The 20,707-nt window shown below is 38.3% G+C and overlaps 1 protein-coding gene across 2 annotated transcripts in view; it reads left to right on the plus strand.

Annotated features, from left to right (window-relative positions):
- dis3l2 (DIS3 like 3'-5' exoribonuclease 2) overlaps positions 1-20,707 on the plus strand; it is a 516,063-nt gene that overhangs the window by 25,444 nt on the left and 469,912 nt on the right. For both annotated transcript variants that reach the window (XM_039766315.1, XM_039766323.1), the window contains exons 2-3: positions 565-1,362; positions 9,246-9,391. In XM_039766315.1, the coding sequence (XP_039622249.1) occupies positions 582-1,362; positions 9,246-9,391 (927 nt within the window). In that variant the 5' untranslated portion in view covers positions 565-581. The remainder of the gene's footprint in view (positions 1-564; positions 1,363-9,245; positions 9,392-20,707) is intronic.

Raw genomic sequence — 20,707 nt, forward strand, 5'->3', positions numbered from 1 at the left:
GAGGGTATACCTGTAAGAATAATGCTGCAGAAACGGACAGTCTTTATCTGAGCTCAGTCAGGGCCACTTAGATGAGGCTTGTGATTGGTTGATTCTGAAAGCAGCCACATCCTTGATTATTAAAGGGTGTGCATGCTAATGCAAACAGATTTTTGCATGTTTTTTTGTTTTCCTTTTTTCACTAAACCATTTCTGATTTGGTTACATCTTCTTTGTATACATTTCATTTTTACAGTAAGGTGGAGTAAGTTCTGAAAGAATTTATCTTGCTTTTTTAAATTACACGCAACCTGTGATTTTGGCAGAAATATGTAGACATCTTATATCCACTGTATATCTAGATGTTGTTTAATGCTGATTATTGATTGCAGTATGCTAACACAACAGTTACGTAAACTGTAAACCTTTTGCTTCAATCTCTGAACAAAACTGCTGTTGGTAAAGTGATGATGGAAAACTATTATAATTTTACTGCTTGGTGTTTTCTTTCCTGTAAATTTTGATTTCTTTGAATTTTTTTTTCTTTAATTAATTGAATAGTGACTGCTGAATTTACATTTACAGGCTAATTCAGCTTAAAGATGGAGCACGGGAGACAGAACAAAGAATATTTGCCATCTCGTCATTTTAGACATGGGCAAAACCAAGGTGCCACACGGCAGAAGGATGCCTATGCTAGGCTTCTAAATCAGCATCGAAGTAGTAAATTTAGGTCATACTTGAGACAGTTTGCACAGCAGCATACTCAGAAGATGGAAGAGCCTAACAATGACACACAAGAATATTTATCTGAAAAAGGGGAAAGTAAGGTGACACATTTATATCAAAATGGTTACTTCTCTCCTAGTAAGAGCTGTGAAGCAGATAACACCTTGTCTTCACATATAGTCAAACCAAAAGATAAAGCAGAGGCTGTGGAACTGCATAAGCAGAAGAAGGTTACATATGTCCAAGTGCATGGGAATAAGAAACCCAATGTTAGTATTGTCCAGGATGGAAATGGATTATGTGGTGGTGATGGAGCACAGACAAACTCAAAGCTTCAATACCTAGGAATACTTCCATCAGAAGAGTCTAATATAGAAGAACTAGCATGGCTGGATAACTCTTCAGGAAAATTATTGACTTGTTCACCAGAACAGAGTACTGTTTTTTTTCCTTTCAGCAGTGAAAAAGCAGACAGTGTAACAAAACAAATGAAAAAGAAAAAGTCAAAAAAGATGTCGGCAGGAAAGATCAGTTCTGAGGCTGCTAAAGGGACATCTGAAGTTTTAAATAGCGACCTAGCATCTGCAGGGGAGTCTCATTTTGCTGATGGAAAGGCCAAACAGCAGGACACAAGGGCTACTGGGCAAGCCGAAGGTGAGGACTAAATTGTTATTTTCAATCCTGATCAGTAAGATATTGAGTTTATTGAAGTGTAATTATAGTTGACTTCATATTTTCTCTGATATTTGTTGTTGGGGATTGGTAGGTTTAGAGCTCTCTTAACTTGGGTAACTACTGGTAAATTTTAGTTTTTTATATCTCAAACTGCCATTTTTTTAGTTATTTAGGAAATGATTTAATGGACAGGACACATAAAGACCAGTTTTGATTGCAAAAAAAAAAAAAATACACCGTAAAATTCGGTATCAAAGGAGAGAATTTTAATATAATGAACAAAACTATAGCATGCTGTTGAGTGATTAGAAAAAGGATAGGTACTTGTTGTTTGTTTATTGCATCTGTTTATCCATCTTTGCTCTGGCCTCGTTTACCAATTTAGGGTCATGGACAGCCAGGGCCTTGTCCTAACATCATGCACACAAAATGAGAACTGACTGTGGACAGGGGCAGTCATTGAAGTAATGGCAATTTAGAGTCTCCAGCCTACCTATGCTTAACATAGTTAAATCTGCTGGTCTCCTTTTTGTTTTGAAAGAAACACATACTAACATATACTAAAATTAAACAAGTTTCTCAAGATACATGTCAGTTTATTGTGTGTGGTTTTTTTTTTTTTTTTTGAATGAAGGTTATTCCATGTCAAGTATTGCCAATAAACTGAAAATTTGTTTAAAATGTGTCTAATGTGTAGCCTCCTTAGCATGACTTTCTTTCTCGAAACAAACATGTAAAAAGCGTTGCACTTTTTGGCTTGAAATAATACATATTTAATAAATCTGATCTTTTTACTGTAAAATGTGCAAAACACAAAGTGCAAAGTCAGAAGTGTAGAAAGTATAATAATTATAAAAATCATAATGCTAATACCGTATATACTGCCAAAATGTGTAGTTCGTGTGGTATATCTTGAAGCATGGTGAAGTACAGAATCCAGCGTCACAGATTAGACAATAGTAGTGTGATTCCTTGTGGATTTTCTTTTCAGACTGATCAGCTTTTGAAGAGCACATAGCATATGTGCTGAATCCCTTCGATTTCATTGTCCATTTCACTTTCACTGCCTGCAGACAGATTCACTTCATCATCACTCCTGCTGTTACTTTCAAGAGTGTGCAACACCTGGGCTACTGAAAGTTGTTTCATATGAGGCTAGGAGAATACATGTCAGCACTGCTGCCTAGGCATATAGCTTACACAAGACATACCTATATCATTTCCCGAGCAATGCTTGGCACTAATGCTGCTGGCACTTTTACAACCTGAGTAATTGGCTCTTAACATTAATGTGACTCGCGTCTATATGGCTGACTGAGTGATGCTCGGAACTAACACTTTTAGCACTGTTTTTACAGCCCAAGTGACGCTTGGGTCTAATGCTTAGGAGGTTAATTTCTACTTATCTGACACAAAGCTTAATTTAAAAAAAGTACTTTTTCACCCATTGCCTAACAGAAAATGTATATATATTCTCACATGTTAATTCAGTTAATTAACTAGTGGTAGATAAACACTACTAAAAAGTAAATATACATGCACTTACAGGTTTTAATCATTTTTAAACATGAATTACATTATATAATATACATTTATTATATTGTAGTACTTGTTTCTTACCAAAGCTTACACTGTATGATGCACACAAACAAATAATAAACAGTACAAACTCTTGAAAAAGCCACAAATCTATCAAATGTTAATAAAATGTTTATAAAGAAATACAAGTTTAACATGCTTTACAAGAAAAATAGACAAAATAACTGTTAGGCTAACAAGCCTGTTGTTTACTAAGCACCAATTTCAAATTCTTGTTTAGCTCTCCTTTTTCAAATTGAAAGAAAGAAGTAATGAAAAAGAAATATATATATATTATGTGTGTAATTATATATATATATATATATATATATATATATATATATATATATATATATATATATATATATATATATATATATATAACACTGATCAAAAAAATTAAAGGAACACTTTGAAAACACATCAGATCTCAATGGGGAAAAAGAAATCCTCCTGGATATCTATACTGATATAGACTGGATAATGTGTTAGGAACGAAAGGATGCCACATCGTTTGATGGAAATGAAAATGATCAACCTACTGAGCCCTGAATTCAAAGACGCCCCAAAAATCAGAGTGAAAAAATTGTGGCAGGCTAGTCCATTTTGCCAAAATTTAATTGCAGCAACTCAAAATTGTATGCAGCACTTTGTATGGCCCCTGTGTTCTTGTATACATGCCTGACAACATCGGTGCATGCTTCTAATGAGATGACAGATGGTGTTGTGGGGATCTCCTCCCAGATCTGGACCAGGGCATCACTGAGCTCCTGGACAGTCTGAGGTGCAACCTGGTGGCATTGGATGGACCAAAACATAATGTCCCAGAGGTGTTCTATTGGATTTAGGTCAGGAAAGTGTGGTGGTCAGTCAATGGTATCAATTCCTTCATCCTCCAGGAACTGCCTGCATACTCTCACCACATGAGGCCAGGAATTGTCGTGCACCAGGAGCCACTGTACCAGCATAGGGTCTGACAATGGGTCCAAGGATTTCATCCTGATACCTAATGGCAGCCAAGGTGCCTTTGTCAAGCCTGTAGCGGTCTGTGTGACCCTCCATGGATATGCCTCCCCAGACAATCATTAACCCACCACCAAACTGCTCATGCTGAATGATGTTACAGGCAGCATAATGTTCTCCATGGCTTCTCCAGACCCTTTCACTTCTGTCACGTGCTCAGGGTGAACCTGCTCTCATCTGTAAAGCACAGGGCACCAGTGGTGCATCTGCCAATTCTGGTATTCTATGGCGAATGCCAATCGAGCTTCATGCGGCTGGGCAGTGAGCTCAGGGCCCATTAGAGGACATGGGGCCCTTGGGTCACCCTCATGAAGTCTTTCTGGTTGTTTGGTCAGAGACATTCACACCAGTGGCCTGCTGGAGGTCATTTTGTAGGGCTCTGGCAGTGCTCATCCTGTTCCTCCTTGCCCAAAGGAGCAGATACTGGTCCTGCTGATGGGTTATGGACCTTCTATGGCCCTCTCCAGCTCTCCTAGAGTAACTGCTTGTCTCCTAGAATCTCCTCCATGCCCTTGAGACTGTGCAGGGAGACACAGCAAACCTTCTGGCAATGACACGTATTGATGTGCCATCCTGGAGAAGTTGGACTACCTGTGCAACCTCTGTAGGGTCCAGGTATCGCCTCATGCTACCAGTAGTGACACTGACTGTAGCCAAATGCAAAACTAGTGAAGAAACAGTCAGAAAAGATGAGGAGGGAAAAATGTCAGTGGCCTCCACCTGTTAAACCATTCCTGTTTTGGGGGTCATCTCATTGTTGCCCCTCTAGTGCATCTGTTGTTAATTTCATTAACACCACAGCAGCTGAAACTGATTAACAACCCCCTCTGTAACTCCGCCTCCCACGGACATCGAGCAGAAGTCTATTATAGTACAGCTACAGCCCCGATCAAAAGTTTAAGACCACTTGAAAAATGGCAAAAAATCATATTTTGCATGGTTGGATCTTAACAAGGTTCCAAGTAGAGCTTCAACATGCAACAAGAAGAAATGGGAGTGAGACAAAACATTTTTTGAGCATTCAATTAATTGAAAATAATGATTTAATTGAAACAGGCTGTTTTAGAGCTGATCAAAATTTTAGGACCACATGCCTTTAAAGGCCAAATCTGTACAAAGATGTGGATTTATTGTCATTTTCTGTCAGGTAGTCACATGTTCTGATGGCAAAGGCAAAAAAAACTCTCCCTTTTTGAACGTGGTCAGGTTGTTGAACTGCATAAGCAGGCTCTCTCACAGCGTGCCATCGCTGTTGAGGTGGGACACAATAAGACAGTCATTTGAAATTTCTTAAATGATCCTGAGGGTTATGGATCAACAAAGTCAAGTGGAAGACCCAAAAAAATTTCATCAGCACTGAGCCGGAGGATCCAATTGGCTGTCCATCAAGACACTGGACGATCCTCGACCCAAATTAAGGCCGTTACTGGTGCTGACTGCAGGCCCATAACCATCAGACAGCATCTGAGACTGAAGTGCTTTAAAAACAAAAAACGTCTTCAAAGACCTCGTCTCCTTGAACGCCACAGAACTGCTCGTTTGGACTTTGCAAGAGAGCACCAAACATGGGACATTCAAGGTGGAAGAAAGTTTTATTCTCTAATGAGAAAAAATTTAACCTTGATGGTCCTGATGGTTTAAAACGTTACTGGCATGACAAGCAGATCCCACCTGAGATGTTTTCTATGCGCCACAGTGGAGGGGGCGCCAGAATGGTCTGGGGTGCTTTTTCCTTCGGTGGAACAATGGAGCTTCAGGAAGTGCAGGGGCGTCAAACGGCTGCTGGCTATGTCCAGATGTTGCAGAGAGCATTCCTCATGACTGAGGGCCCTCGTCTGGGTTTTTCAACAGGACAACGTTACAGTACACAATGCCCGCAGGTCAAGGGACTTCTTCCAGGAAAATAACCTCACTCTTTTGGCCCATCCTGCTTGTTCCTCTGATCTAAATCCAATTGAGAACCATTGGGGATGGATGGCAAGGGAAGTTTACAAAAATGGACAACAGTTCCAGACAGTAGATGCCCTTCGTGCGGCCGTCTTCACCACTTGGAGAAATGTTCCCACTCACCTCATGGAAACGTCAAGCATGCCGCAACAAATTTTTGAAGTGATCAACAATAACGGTGGAGCTACTCAGTACTGAGTTCATGTTTGGAAGTTTGATTTCTGTTTTGGGGGGGGTTTACGGGTTTTTTTGGAGGTGTGGTCCTAATCTTTTGATCAGCTGTAAAACAGCCTGTTTCAGTTTAATCGTTGTTTTCATTAAATTGCATGCTCAAAAAATGTTTTGTCTCACTCCCATTTCTTCTTGTTGCATGTTGAAGCTCTACTTGGAACCTTGATAAGATCCAACCATGCAAAATATGATTTTTTGCCATTTTTCAAGTGGTGTTAAACTTTTGATCGGGACTGTATATGGACAAAAAAATAAGTCCCAGTTATGACTATTACGCGTAGAATTTCGAAATGAAACCTGCCCAACTTTTGTAAGTAAGCTGTAAGGAATGAGCCTGCCAAATTTCAGCCTTCTACCTACACGGGAAGTTGGAGAATTAGTGATGAGTCAGTGTGTCAGTGAGTCAGTGAGGGCTTTGCCTTTTATTAGTATAGATCAAGTCTTGTGTAGTGAAATTTGTCAGATTTAGATTGACGGCCAGTTAATCATTTTGTCAGTTGTCAATGTTGTCTCACAGCTTGGCAAATTGGGGTAGTACAGGTTTCTCTGAATTGTCCCACTGGGAGTGCTCCCATCCATCCATCCATCCTCTTCTGCTTATCTGAGGTTGGGTCGCGGGGGCAGCAGCTTGAGCAGAGAGGCTCAGACTTCCCTCTCCCCATACCTTCTGGGGACTCCCTCGTACTGCTGGGAGACTTCAGTACTCATGTGGGCAATGACAGTGGGACCTGGAAGGGCGTGATTGGGAGGAATGGCCCCCCCGATCTGAACCCGAGCGGTGTTTTGTTATTGGACTTCTGTGCTCGTCACGGATTGTCCATAACGAACACCATGTTCAAGCATAGGGGAGTGCCCCTTTATAGGAAATTCACGTGAAATTTCCCACTGATAAATTTTTATTTCCCGTCTGTGTTTATAGCACAGGAATACAACATTTTAAGCTATGGTGGAAAAATGGTAATATTAGGGCATGCTATGTATCAAATTCACAGGGCAGCTCTTCATGCTGTCAAATTTATATTCGCATAGCCAAGAGTGACAGCTACCATGTATACACCAGCCTTTGCATCCATTCTACAAAGTGTATACAACCAAAAATATGTTTTACCACATTTGCTTTGGAGCATAACCTGTCATTCTCAATAATTCACCCACTTATTGACTTATGAACTGTAAAATGTCAGAGGACCAAAATGTGTTTTTCAAGAGTGACTGTTTATATAAGGTAAAGTATTTTTTACAGTCCAAAAAGAGTGAGAAATGTATACACTGTTCACTTTAATTAAGATCATAAGTGCTGCTTTATTTTACAATAAGCTGTACTGCAGTTTTTTCTTCTTTTATATTGTAGCCATTTATTTTAATAGCTGTGAAGAGAAAAGTAAGCATTTAAAAGCTGTTAATTTTCTGCAAAACTTGTTAACATGAAAGTTTATAAATTTTCTTTTCATTTTAATTATGGCACTAAATATTCATTTATTATATCAAAATGAAGCATGTGAATTATACTCATTGAATGTTTTTATTAAAATGCAGTCTGAACCTGAAATACTTGACAAAAGGAAGCACTTCAGATGTTTTGCACATATTTTTTATTTTTATGTTAGTGTTCATGTTAATTTTGTGTGTGTATGAATGAGTGAATGAATTAAATAAATAAATAAATAATTTTTTTAGGGTTTAGCATTTTTTTTTTGTTTTAACCCCGGAGTCTAATCATTATGTTTCTAATTGATTAAAAAAATCAAATTACCTCTATGCCTTTTCAGACTTTACAATTCTGTACTTCACCAGTAAGAAGTACAGTTATGATCTGTCTCTGACAGGGTGGTCCAATAAAGAAAAAATGTAAAGACCACCATGACCTGTGTTGGTATTCTTTGAAAAGATAAAGGAAAATTAGAGAGAACATAAATTTGAAAACTGAAATATGAATTCGTAGGCTAGAAAAACAGGTTTTAGTTAAGTATTCCGCTGTAGTTCTATTTTTAAAATAGGCAAAAAGTATAAAAGCCTTTGCTATTTATTATAACATTTTATTTCAAACATTATTATAACATAAGATTTTATTACACTTAATATAGCTGTTGCGTATTAATAATGTTCACTTTTGAACGTAGTTTCTATGGGGCCATCACAGGGTGGGTAGGGCATACACATGTACAATGATACAGACCCTACCAGGCAATGTTTTTTGTGAAATATGTAAATTATTTTGCAAAATAATCTAATTTTGATTTTCCTCAGAAAGATAGACACATACCTGAATTAAGTTATTTAAGACCCACCAAGTGCTGTGAATACACTTCTGTACTCTTTCCCAGTAAGTTCAGGAAGAAAATATTGGAGCTAAAACAGAACAGACATTAATTTGCTTTTAATATGTGTTTGGATTTGTTCAGGTGCATGTTTTGGGGTTGTCAAAAGAAATAACAGCATTTTAGGTCAATTGGTAACTCTGAATGTCCTGGTGGGTGAATGAGTATGTCCTTTAATGCATTTGTCTGCTGTTAAGAAAGACTGTAGCCTCACATAAATTTGGAATACATAAATTCAAAAAGAGTGAATGTCTGTGTACTATAGCTAGAAAAATAAAAGGAAATTATTGTTGTTATTATACTTATCTGATGAAAGTGTGTCTCACGATTAGGTACTGTAAATATGTTTACTAGAATCTTTATTTACTGTCAAATACCATGTATTGAGAATGTGGAACAGGCTAGTCATTCTTGGCTTACTTCATTGCATATCAAGGACTACATAAGTTAAAAATGTGAAGTGTGTAACTTTTAGGGATCATTTATAAGGTCCCTGTTCTTTTAAATGTTTTTAAACAAAGAGTTTTTTCAAAATACAAATATATATTTTTGTATGTATGTATGACTTGTTGCAACAAAACTGTTTGGCTTTGGAGCCATTCAACATCAAAATAAGACATGCTTATATTCATATACCATACCTTAGAGAAAATTGTACAGTGGGTAAAGGGTATTTCAGGAGTTGCTCTGTTTCTTTTTATATGTGTAATTGTAATAAAATAAATAGTCCTTTGTAATAGTGTTATGAAATATTTACATTTTTAGGTAAAGCCTTTAATTCAGTCCCTTCTTCTCTTGATAATGATGGACACAGAAATCGTCAGAGTTACGGGAAACGAAGACAGATTTTTGAAAGTTACATGTCATTTGAAGATGTGTCTGCAGGACTCAAAAGAGGGGAACTTATCCAGGTAAAAGTTATAACAATATCCTCTAGTGATGCACCGAATATGGAAATTTTGGGCAATACCGATAACAGATATGTTTTTGTCCATCTTTGCCAATGCCAATAACCGATGGCCAATATTTTTTTTTTTATTCATGTTTGAATGTTTTAGTTATGCAAAAATATATTATGCATTATCAAAGAAACAACAGTAGCATGTGAAAACAGAGATGAACTTTTTTGTATTAACTTGCTGACTTTTATCCTCTTATTTGCTATATCAGAACAGTACTTTTTGTGAGGGGAAAAAGAGCAAGATATGTCCCGTTTCTATAGACAAAATACTCCAGTTCATGTACACAAATCTGCTTAATATTCACATTCTGGGTAACTTAAGCATATCAATACACCATGTCATTACAGCAGATGGCATTGGGTATATTAACAAAAAAAATGAATGCATATTCTTTGTGCCATAATCAGACATGCAGTATATTACTTTAAGTAAGACTAAAATAAAAGGTACAATGAGGCCAGTAACCCTGGTCTTAAGTTGGCTTCATTTAAAGCATAAATGTTAGTTTTTTCTTAACAAAAAGAAACATTTCTGCATTTTCACCAGCAAGCCTGCTTCTCTTTTTATTTACTATATTTGACAAAGCTTTAAAAAAAGCATTCAATGTCTACACTGGTACAAGGTGCCAATAGGTAGTTGAGTGCTGCCTTGGCCAAGGTTCGGAAACAGGGTGCATTGCTTTTCCAATACTGGAGGGCGCAGTTATTTCTGGCTTAGATATTTATTCAGCTGGAAAAAAAAAAAAAACAAACAAATTTACAAACGTTTACCTATCTTCTTCTATCTATCTTCTTCTTCTACCATGGCTGTTCGTTTGTCCGTCCAGGATTTTAAATCGCTTGTATCTCGCAAACCATTTCACGTATTGACCTGAAATTTGGTACACATACTACCTGACGTCTGCTGTCCACTTCCGAGGCAATGATTTTTATTCCCCTTTTCCTTTTTATTTTATTTTATTGTACAGTAGAATCAACTCTCAGCTGTGGCCAGCAGGGCAGCTGTGTGGTGCATGCGTATGGACGCCGTTCTGATTCTCTACCTTTGCCATCACTTCCTCTACCTATTCATATCTTAAATCATTCTTGTGGCAGATTGAAGACTTAATTGCCAGCGAAAACGTATTAAGTAATTGCAACACAAACACTGACTTAATCAGTTTTAATGCAAAACGATGCCACTAGGGTGGAGAAGACAAGAGCTGCTCAGGAAGCAGCAAGCGCATCTACCTCTGAGCAAACGAATGCTAAACGTACAGAGAAAGAGGATGAGAACTATAAGTTCATTCTATTCACTGCACGTTATTGTGCAGTCCACCGTTACTGGTATTCTAATAAAAGATAACAAATAATTAATACTTTGACCAGATATGTGGTAAAGAAAAACCAGACAACTGTCTATAACAACCACTGCCATTAATAAAAACTTGTGATGTTGAAAGCTTGACAAATAAAGATTTAGATCATATAAAGGGTATTCTGTAAAGTGTGATGCAGATGGACTTTTCAGAGATGCAGCACAAGCTGTTCCACAATGAAACACTTTGTAATGAAGGTATGCCTTGAAATATTGAGAGACTGCTGTATATTTTAGGGTGATTTTGTTTTAAAGTAATGCTTACATTAAAACTGGAGTTGATCTTGTTTAAAAATCTTTTACAGTTTACACACAGGAGACACATCTTTCACAAGGTACAAAACTTGAAGCTTCATTCTACAATGCAGGCAAACCTGTCCCTGCTTTTTGTTAAGTACCCACTAAATTAAATTCCTCCAATATTTTTCCACAGTGACTCGACTGTCTAAAGTGGAAAAACCCACAAAGTGCGCTGCTGCAGTAACAGTTTTGTAGGTAATCTGGCAAACATAAATTGTAAAAACCTGACGAAAAAGGTGAGGTGATGCCATTAAAGTATTCTTTTTTCTTCTTAGCTAATGTTTGAGAAGCAGTTTGCCCCACACTCTTATGCAAGGTTCCAGCCAGCCGCCATGCCAACTCCAAGTTTTTGGCAAATGCACGATGATACTGATTGGGTATTAGGAAGCTGCAGTTTATGGCTTGTTTATTTTTTTTTCTTTTTTAAATTAAATCTGTAACAAACTTTTTTTATTATTATTATTAGTTCAGGACATCTAGTCTTCCTAATTAGTATGATTATGGTTAAAAATGCTCTCTGCATCTCCTTCACCAACTGACATCTCAACCAGTTGTTTTTCAAGTGCTTTTTGTGCTTGTATTTTGGTATCTCGGTCGCAGAATCGATCTTTGTACTGTTGATCAAGTACAGTAGATAGATAGGATAGTGGCTCGAAGAATGCATCACTAATGCTTTGTGATAGCCTCCAAAAGTATGATTATCTCTGTCTGAACTCCGGAATCTGTCTTGCCACACTTGCTAAGCAGACTTTTAAGCGCTTCAACAGATGGAATCACGTCCGCAATATGAATGCGCACTTATGTCTTTAGTAAGTTGCTCGAATGGTTCGAGTAGAGTAATCACGTTTTCCACAAGTCCCCACTAATGCACTGTGAGAGAGGCAGGAAGCTCGTATTCAGCACCACATGCAGCAAGAGTTCGCTTCTGATGAATCCGCATATAAGTGCTGTTTCGATGAGTAGGTATGTCCTGGTGAAGTATTGTTGTTGGGGGTACCAAGGTCTGTTTGTATTTCTCTCAGCCACAAAATAGTGAGCTGTGAGTGCTTAAAATGAGTAACTATTCACATCCCAATGGCAACACAGTCGGAGATACTTCTCTGGCTCAATAATCCTTCATTTACAGCAAGTTGCAAAGTGTGAGCCATGCAGCTTAAACTTTTAATGTCACTTTCTTCCATATCTTTTGCCATATTGCGAGCGTTGTCGTGAAGCACAACATGCACATTATTTTTTGAAATGTTCCACTTCGTTTATATGGAATCAAAGAGCATGTGCAGTGAAAGTTGCATGTAAGACTATTCTTTTTGCCTCCAAATTTTCATCAATCCAGTGTGTCCTTAGACTCAACATACTCATGGGGATGACCTCTGAGCTCTACATATCTGTAGTGAAGCTAATGCTGGTGACCGTGTTTCTTAAAAGCTTGTGGATATGTGTAGCAATCACATCATATACAGTGATCCTTCGCTATATCGTGCTTCGACTTTCGCGGCTTCACTCCATCGCGGTTTTTAAATGTAAGCATATCTAAATATAAATCACTGATTTTTTCGCTGGTTCCCGGATTTCTGCGGACAATGGGTCTTTTAATTTATGGTACATGCTTCCTCAGTTTGTTTGCCCAGTTGATTTCATACAAGGGACGCTATTGGCGGATGGCTTAGAAGCTACCCAATCAGAGCATGTATTACGTATTAAATAAAACTCCTCAATGATACACGATATGCTTCCCACGTGGTGCTTGATTGTTTGCTTTTCTCTCTCTCTTTTTCTCTCTCTCTCTGACATTCTCTGCGCCTGACAGAGGGGGTGTGAGCAGAGGGGCTGTTTGCACAGAGGCTGTTTGCCTAGAGGATACGGACACTCCTCTAAAAAATGCCGCTTTATCGTGGTGCTTCGGCATACTTAAAATCCCAAAAGCACGTATTGATTTTTTGATTGTTTGCTTCTCTCTCGCTCTCTCTCTCTCTATCTCTGACATTCTCTGCTCCTGACACGCATTCCTTTGAAGAGAAGATATATTTGCATTCTTTTAATTGTGACAAAGAACTGTCATCTCTGTCTTGTCACGGAGCACAGTTTAAACTTTTGACTAAAGGGTGTTATTTCATGTCTAGAGGGCTCTAATAATGTTAACTCTCCCAGTGTGGGAGAGTTTATAAGGACTTAAAATATATAAAAATAACCATACAAACATATGGTTTCTACTTCGTGGATTTTTCATCTATCGCGGGGGGTTCTGGAACACAACCCCCGCGATCGAGGAGGGATTACTGTAATGCAGGCAGTGAGACGTCTGAAAAGTATTGCTGGCTTGGAAGAATGTATTGAAGTTCTAAATGATGTAGTAGCTGACAAAATCCCTCGTTCTCAAGTAGGGAGAGGTTGGTCATCGAGTGTGATCATTTCCCTTATTTTAGTAGTTATGCCTTTAGCTCTGGCCTTGTCTTGAGGAAACGTCTTTACGTTTTGAAGGGTTTGCTGTATGAGGCTACTGCTAGGGAACCCAGTAGCGTCTGATTTAACTTTCATTTTGGTAGCATTAGCTGCTGGAAATTCCATATATAATTCGTTATGGTGGTTCATCAGATGGATAATTAAATTTGTAGTATTGAAAGATTTAATTCTGCAGCCTTCTTGGCTTATCCCATTTTTGCAGAAAGAACAGGTAACAACTCTGTTGTCTTCCTTTTTTATAGAAAACTTTGACCACATGATTTCTCCTGTCCACAAAACTGGGGAACCCTGTGTTTTTTTTTTTTTTTGTGAGCACAAGGGGCTGTGCTTACATGCATTGTTTTTCTGCAGCTAAATGTCTGCTTCAACGAACAATGAAAGCATTATGTAATTATTTAGTGAACTGACAATGTTGACAAGCCCGAATTACATCAGTCAGCTCTATTAGTTAAAATGTACACATCTACCCGATTTCGATGTCCTCATTTTTAATGAACATCGGCCGATAACAATACAATTCCCGATATATCACGTATCTCTAATATCCTCTTCGTACCCAGTTGTGTTTGTTTATCTCTTATAACTGATCTGGAAATAATTGCTGTTTATGATCTGAGGCAGCCTTTTTTATTGTAGGCTTAACTTGGTATGGAAACAACACCATTGACACATCACAGACAGGTTTTGTTTCTGTGGCACAGAAATATGTGTTTTTGTTTATTTACAACTCTCATCTTGCAACCTACAGCAAAGATATGTATAAGAAAGGGATATGGAGGAGTAACTGACGGACGAGTTTGTGAAGCGAACAGACTTTGGTGCTACATTGAAAAAGGTTATTGGGAGTTAATCTTATAGTTGCTTTCGTATCTATACTCCAAAAACAGGTGTGGGATATGGGCTGCCTTTCATCTCGGCCAATACCCCCAGGCCGCCAGGTGGAGCCCTGCAAGCAACATAGAGGTGCCCCGAGTTCCAGCAGGGCATCATGGACAATGGAGTTTTTCATCACAGCCCTGCTGGATACCATGGGGACCTCCAGGGGACGCTGCAGGAAGACACAAAGACTTTAGTTTCACCTATAACCCGGAAGTATGTCTTAGTCAAGGCGACAGAGGGAATGACATACTTCCGGGATGAAGAAGAGGACTTTTGATTTGACCCGGAAGTGATAGGAAGTCACGTGACTGAAGGATTGGGAACACTTCCAGGTCAGGGACTATAAAAGACTGAGAGAGACACCAGAGCGTGGAGCTGAGCTGGGTGAAAGGGTGGCAACGCGTCTGGGAGTGGAGGAATTGTTTATTGTAGAGTATTGTGTTTAATTTATGAGTATTGTGGAGAGGACGGTGCTTTGTGCACTACTGTTAATTAATAAAGTCTACATTTTGACTTTTATCTAGTGTTTGGCGTCTTGGACAAGGGTTCAAGGGAGCGATAGTGCCCTCTATTTGTCACACGGGTATCAATACCAAAGTCAAAGTTTTATTACCAACTCCACTCTAGTATGTATTCTTGAGCTTCTATTTCAGCACAAATTGCTTACAGTTTTTGGACTTTATTTGATGCACAGTAGTGTGATAGTACCATTTTTATTTAGATATTGATTCTCTTCATTCTAAGCAGTTACTTTACAAGGTAAGCTTTTTTTTTTTTTTGATTGCTGTTCCAGCCAATGTTGGGGTGGGAACTATTGTGTAATGGTGTACATTATCATTTGCATCTGTTCTTGCTTTTGGGAATTGTCTCAAATTATTAAGGTGTTAACTACTAATGAGGCAGATTGGAGATTATATAATTATAGAACTCTGTAATCTGGGTACAAAATTTAGTGAAAGCACGCTGTATTTTGTTGGATTTTCAATTAAAAATTCTGCACACGAGTTAATAAATTCCATTACTTCAAATTTTCCTGCAGTACATGTGGACTAAGGTTCAAATCTAATCTGTTGGTAACACTGAAAAATATGGAGATGTAGGAAAGGTATTGAGTAAGTAAGAAAACCATTAAGTAAAAAAGCACAGTTGAGCACATGAAAGGGAATTTAGCATACAAATTAGAGAGAAAGGAATGTGTAATGTCATGTCTGAGGTGATGAATGAAAAATGTAGCCTTCTAACCAATAAGAAGTGCAGCGTTTTCCTTCCTTTCAGCTATAGGAGCTGGCTGACTCTTGGCTCTCTCCTCCGTAAACTACCCAGGTGTTTGAGACATATACCAATTGACATATTTCATTTAGCCCATTGTTTACCATTGAAGACTGGGAATTTTGAATAGAAAAAAAAAACGAAACTGATAAATCAATTTACACAGATCTGCTAATCCTTTTTTGTTGCTTCCTGCTACTCTGAGTTGCAAGAGACTAGAACATACAATGTCCATTACAACTGTTTCATTGTGAATTTCAATTTGTCTCACAGATAGAACACTGTGTTGTGTTCCATGCTGGAATGTAACAATTAACTTGGTCATTAACCAATCCAACTTAAAAATATAAATTCTCAAATCCATGCATGCATGGAATACATTTGATCTAATTAGCAAGAAAGTGCAAGGTTAGCAAATGATAGAGAATTCATGAAAGCTAGCAGTGTTTCAGATGGCTGGGCATTGATAGAGTTGATACAGCTATACTGTACATCCAGAAGGTTAACAGAGTGATAGAAAGTCTGTGTAGTTCCAAGGTGCGTTGTGAAGGGATGAGTTTTTGTAAGTACTTGTCATATTTGACTAAAGACTGCATTGTTAAGAACTTCTGACATGTTTTAAATGTGAGCTTATGAAGCACAAGCTTACAGGCAGATCATGCTTTGTTGACACTTTATTTGGGATTGTCCAAAACATCTAAAGTTGCACCCCCCACCTGAGGTGATTAATCTGCAGCAATTAATATGAAAACACACATAATGCAATTTAAATTTTATGTACAGATGAAAATTATGCTTCAGAAATTAAATTAGGTATTAGCTTTTGTTTCTTAATTCAGATTCCTGTTACCACCAGAATAGTTAGGAAGTAGAGCCTAGATGCTGAAATGGCTTTGAATGACTGCTTACAAATGACTGACTGGGAAATGATATGTGAATAACATGAGGATGATATTGAGGGACTCGGACACTGTATTGCAGACTGTATTAACTGCTGTGTCAACACTGTGGTACCCTCAAAGACAGTGTATTGCTTTCCAAGCAACAAGCCCTGGATTACTAAGGAGCTGTAAGGTATCCTGAATGAGAAAAAGAAGGCATTCAAATCTGGTGATAAGAGGCTCTGAAGGATGCACAGCGAGTACTAAAGAAAAAGCTGAGTGAAGGAAAGGAATTATAATTATAATTAATCTACTAAAAATTGTTATGGCCAATGGATATATGTGTGTGTTGTTGGAATTGTCAGAAAAAAATGAATTAATTAAACGTTTACGAAACGCGAAAGTGCTTCAAGTATTGATTCAATTTGCAGAGTAGGAAGAACAGCAGTGAACATTAAAAAGCATGATGCCAACAACATTAAAAAATGAGTTAAAAATGGGAAACCACTGACGATAATGTTATTCTGCATTGTAATTTTCTTTTCAAATTCTGTTATGTTTTGTTAATGTCATGTGCAAGCAGCTTCTGATGCACTGTGCAGTAGCAGAAAGGGTGAAACTGAAAGAGACTGGGTGAGGTGCCTCTGTTTGGTAAGCGGCAGATGCACCTCTTGGGAGATGAGTGACAGGAGAAGTGAGGAGAAAAAGGAAGGTGCGGCGGAAGGAAGTTTTGAGTAGGGAGTTTGGACCCAATAAGCAGGAGTGCCTACGGTATGAAAAAAGACCGCACTTGAGTGGCAGGAGAGAAACTGATTGATAGGGAAGGCATTCTTTTATTATTTTGGAGGTGTGCTCTATAACCCAGATAACAGAATATAAGACAGGGCCTGTTATGGAACGAGGACTCCAATTAAAATGTGGAAAAATCCAGTACCTTTGAGTTGTATTTGCTTATTACTCTGGTTGTTACAATATTACATAAATTAATTTTATTAATACTATATTATATTTTGTTAATATAGTTTTGTTTTATAAATAAATATGACTTAGCTAAACTAATTTAATGTATATCATTTTTAAACTAGCTGTTCTATTATCAGCCTTGGTCCCAATCCCTGACGGATAATCAATGTTTTACTGTACTAGAAGGGGATATGGGCAAAGCTAATGCCCTGAAGCAATTTTTAAATCAATTTTTCTCTCCCACTGCCACCTTCTTTCAGTGACGTTTCCCCACGCTATTCCTACAACATCAACAGCTCCTATGACATCAACTGAAGTGGCCACTTGTGAGTCTCACCTCTGACCATCAATGTGGACAGTCCATAACTGAAGACCAAATAAGGAGACAGCTGAGGAAGCTACACACAGGAAAATCTACAGGACCAGATGGAGGCAGTCCTTGGCTTCTTAAGGCCTGTACGGACCAGCTTTGTGGTATCCTCTGTCAAGTGTTCAGTCTGTCCCTAAGGCTCAGAAAGTACCATTGCTATGGAACATTTTCTGCATTTATCCTGTTTCAAAGAAGGCAGGCACCTCTTCATCTAATGACTACAGATCACTTATGTCTCGCATCATCAAGACCTTTGAAAGACTGGTCCTGAACTATATAAGTCCTCTAGTGGCAGACCACCTGCACCCACTGCAGTTTGCCTATTGGACAAAGATTAGAATAGAGAATTCAATTACCTATCTGCTCCACAAGGGTGATTCTCACCTAGGGAAATCTCCAGTGCCTTTAATTACATCCAGCCATTCCGGTTAAGGTGTAAGGTCAGAGGTTTGCAGGTGGATTAGCCTGTGGTGTCCTGGATAATGGACTATCTTTTGGGTAGATCACAGTTTGTGATACTCAAGGACTGTTTTTTTTTTTTTTATATATATGGATGAAAGGAACAGTCCTATCTCCTTTTGTTATAGTATGAGGTGTATACAGTTATAACACCAGGGGCCTCATGTATAACGCCGTGCGTAGAACTCGCACTATAACATGGCGTAAGCACAAAAGCCGAAATGTGTTTACGCACAGAAAAATCCAGATGCAGGAATCTGTGCGTACTCCAACCTCCGCGTTCTTCCGCTACATAAATCCCGATCAGCGTGAAAACTAACGCTCGTGCACGCGCATTATGTAACGCCCCAAATCCTCCCAGAATTACGCCTATTTGAATATGCAAATCAATATAAATCGCCCTTAAGCGCAGCCTTCTGTGAAAAGACAATGGGAAAAGCACGGGGAAAATATAAGAATTTCAGCGAATACCAAGTGGAGGCAAATGAAAAACATACTATTTGTTCAAATAAACCGTGGTATAATCAACAAAAGGAAGTTGATCGAGTGACATAGCGTGTTGGAGAAACTTGAACGCTCACATTCACAAATCGCACAAATAAAAAAGAAGTCACATATCAAAGTCGCCGTGAAAAGCCGAGTTGTAAGCCCACTGTCTGTCATATGAAAGCTTATTAGGGTACAGAGGAAAAAGCACGAAATGTCAACTTCAATCTCGACATTTCCACTTTAATCACGTAGTCTATTTTGTCATTAAAGTAGAACATCATAAACTTCATCTTAAAATCGTTTAATTAACCAGTTTCTCAAATCACATCGTAATTAAAGTAGCACGTTTAAATGCTTTGTTTTGTATTTGATCTTCTATGTGCTCTATGTGTGTGAATCACTACTTGCTTTTTAAACCGGCTCTCTTCCTCCAACTGGACACAGAATCAATTACATTCGTAATATTACAGTTCTCTGAATAACTAAAATACTGAGATTTATATGTGATATCATTTTCATGATGATAGGAGTTAAAGCACGTTATTAAACATGTGTTTCACTTTGATGAATTAATTTATTGCAGCAGTACAATCAGTGTCGGCTCTAGGCTTGTGGTGGCACTGGGCAGAGGAAGAATCGGTGGCTCCTTCGCCCAACCGTCAGTAAGGTAGCTTATGCACAGTGGATGGCTACGTCCGTTGCGGACACTGCATAGCCGCCTCGTGCTCATGACACAAGCATTTAACTTTTGCCGAAATTTGTCGCTGTGTTTTTAGCTGTGTTGTTATTTTCTCTTTCTGTTTTATATTCAATATATATTGGCGTAGCCGTCACTGCAGTCAGTGCTTTTCTTTCCCCAAGTAACCGATCGCCATACAATCGGCTCTGTAATAGACGTTAAGCCATCTGTAAGCTAAGCGCCGATTCTTCAAAACGTTTAAAGAACATTGAAATATCTTCGTAGTACATGTTTAATTATTCTATCCTTAACGACACTCCCAGTGAAGAATATAGATTATTTAAATGAAGTTAAAGTTTTATCTGTATAATTTAATAAACATATTTTGATGAATTTCACCTTATAAATGATATTGTTTCTGTTTCTGAACCGCGAGGTCCGTACAGGAAAGGCTTTAAAGCATTTTGCAGTGGCTGAGACAGCGTGTCCTTGAAGCTGTATACCGATAATTCCCTTTCCGATCAGCTGCTGCTGTGATTCACACTCAGATACAGTGATATAAATACTCTGAGTGGTGCAGTGAGAGAAATATTGAAAAAGATGATCCGCTGTGGCAACTCCTAACATGAGGAGCTGAAAGAAGAAGAAGAAGAAGTGAGAGTAACAACGCTAAAGCAGTTATGGTATTTGGAATACTATGGCTGTTCCCTCTACCATTATATTGTTACAAGTTAATTACAATCAGATGCATTACACTAATAAAGAATATGCGGTTAGTTTCGGTGTATTTATAAAGCCTCGTCAGGAAAATAAGGTGTAACTACACAGGAACAGTAGCACTGCTTTGACGCTGGGTGCCGCCAGTCTGCAAAACCGAGTGGAGAACTTGCGTACCAGAAGATATGAGGTACCGTGGAAAAGTGCGTGGATTTCCGCCAAGTGTAGGTTTTATACATCGCGATTTGAACGTGGAAAAGTTCTTACGCAACGTTTCTGTGCGTACGCACCGTTTATACATGAGGCCCCAGGTCATGTCACTTGAAGAAATTTTTAGATGATTCTGAGTTATTGGGTGTATTGGTAAGGGGGATTTGACTTTTAGATTTCTGTGGAGAACTTTATTTCTTTATGCAAAGGGAATTGTCTTCATCTTAACATCA

Source organism: Polypterus senegalus, chromosome 1, assembly GCF_016835505.1.
Source record: "Polypterus senegalus isolate Bchr_013 chromosome 1, ASM1683550v1, whole genome shotgun sequence".
Taxonomy (NCBI): domain Eukaryota; kingdom Metazoa; phylum Chordata; class Cladistia; order Polypteriformes; family Polypteridae; genus Polypterus; species Polypterus senegalus.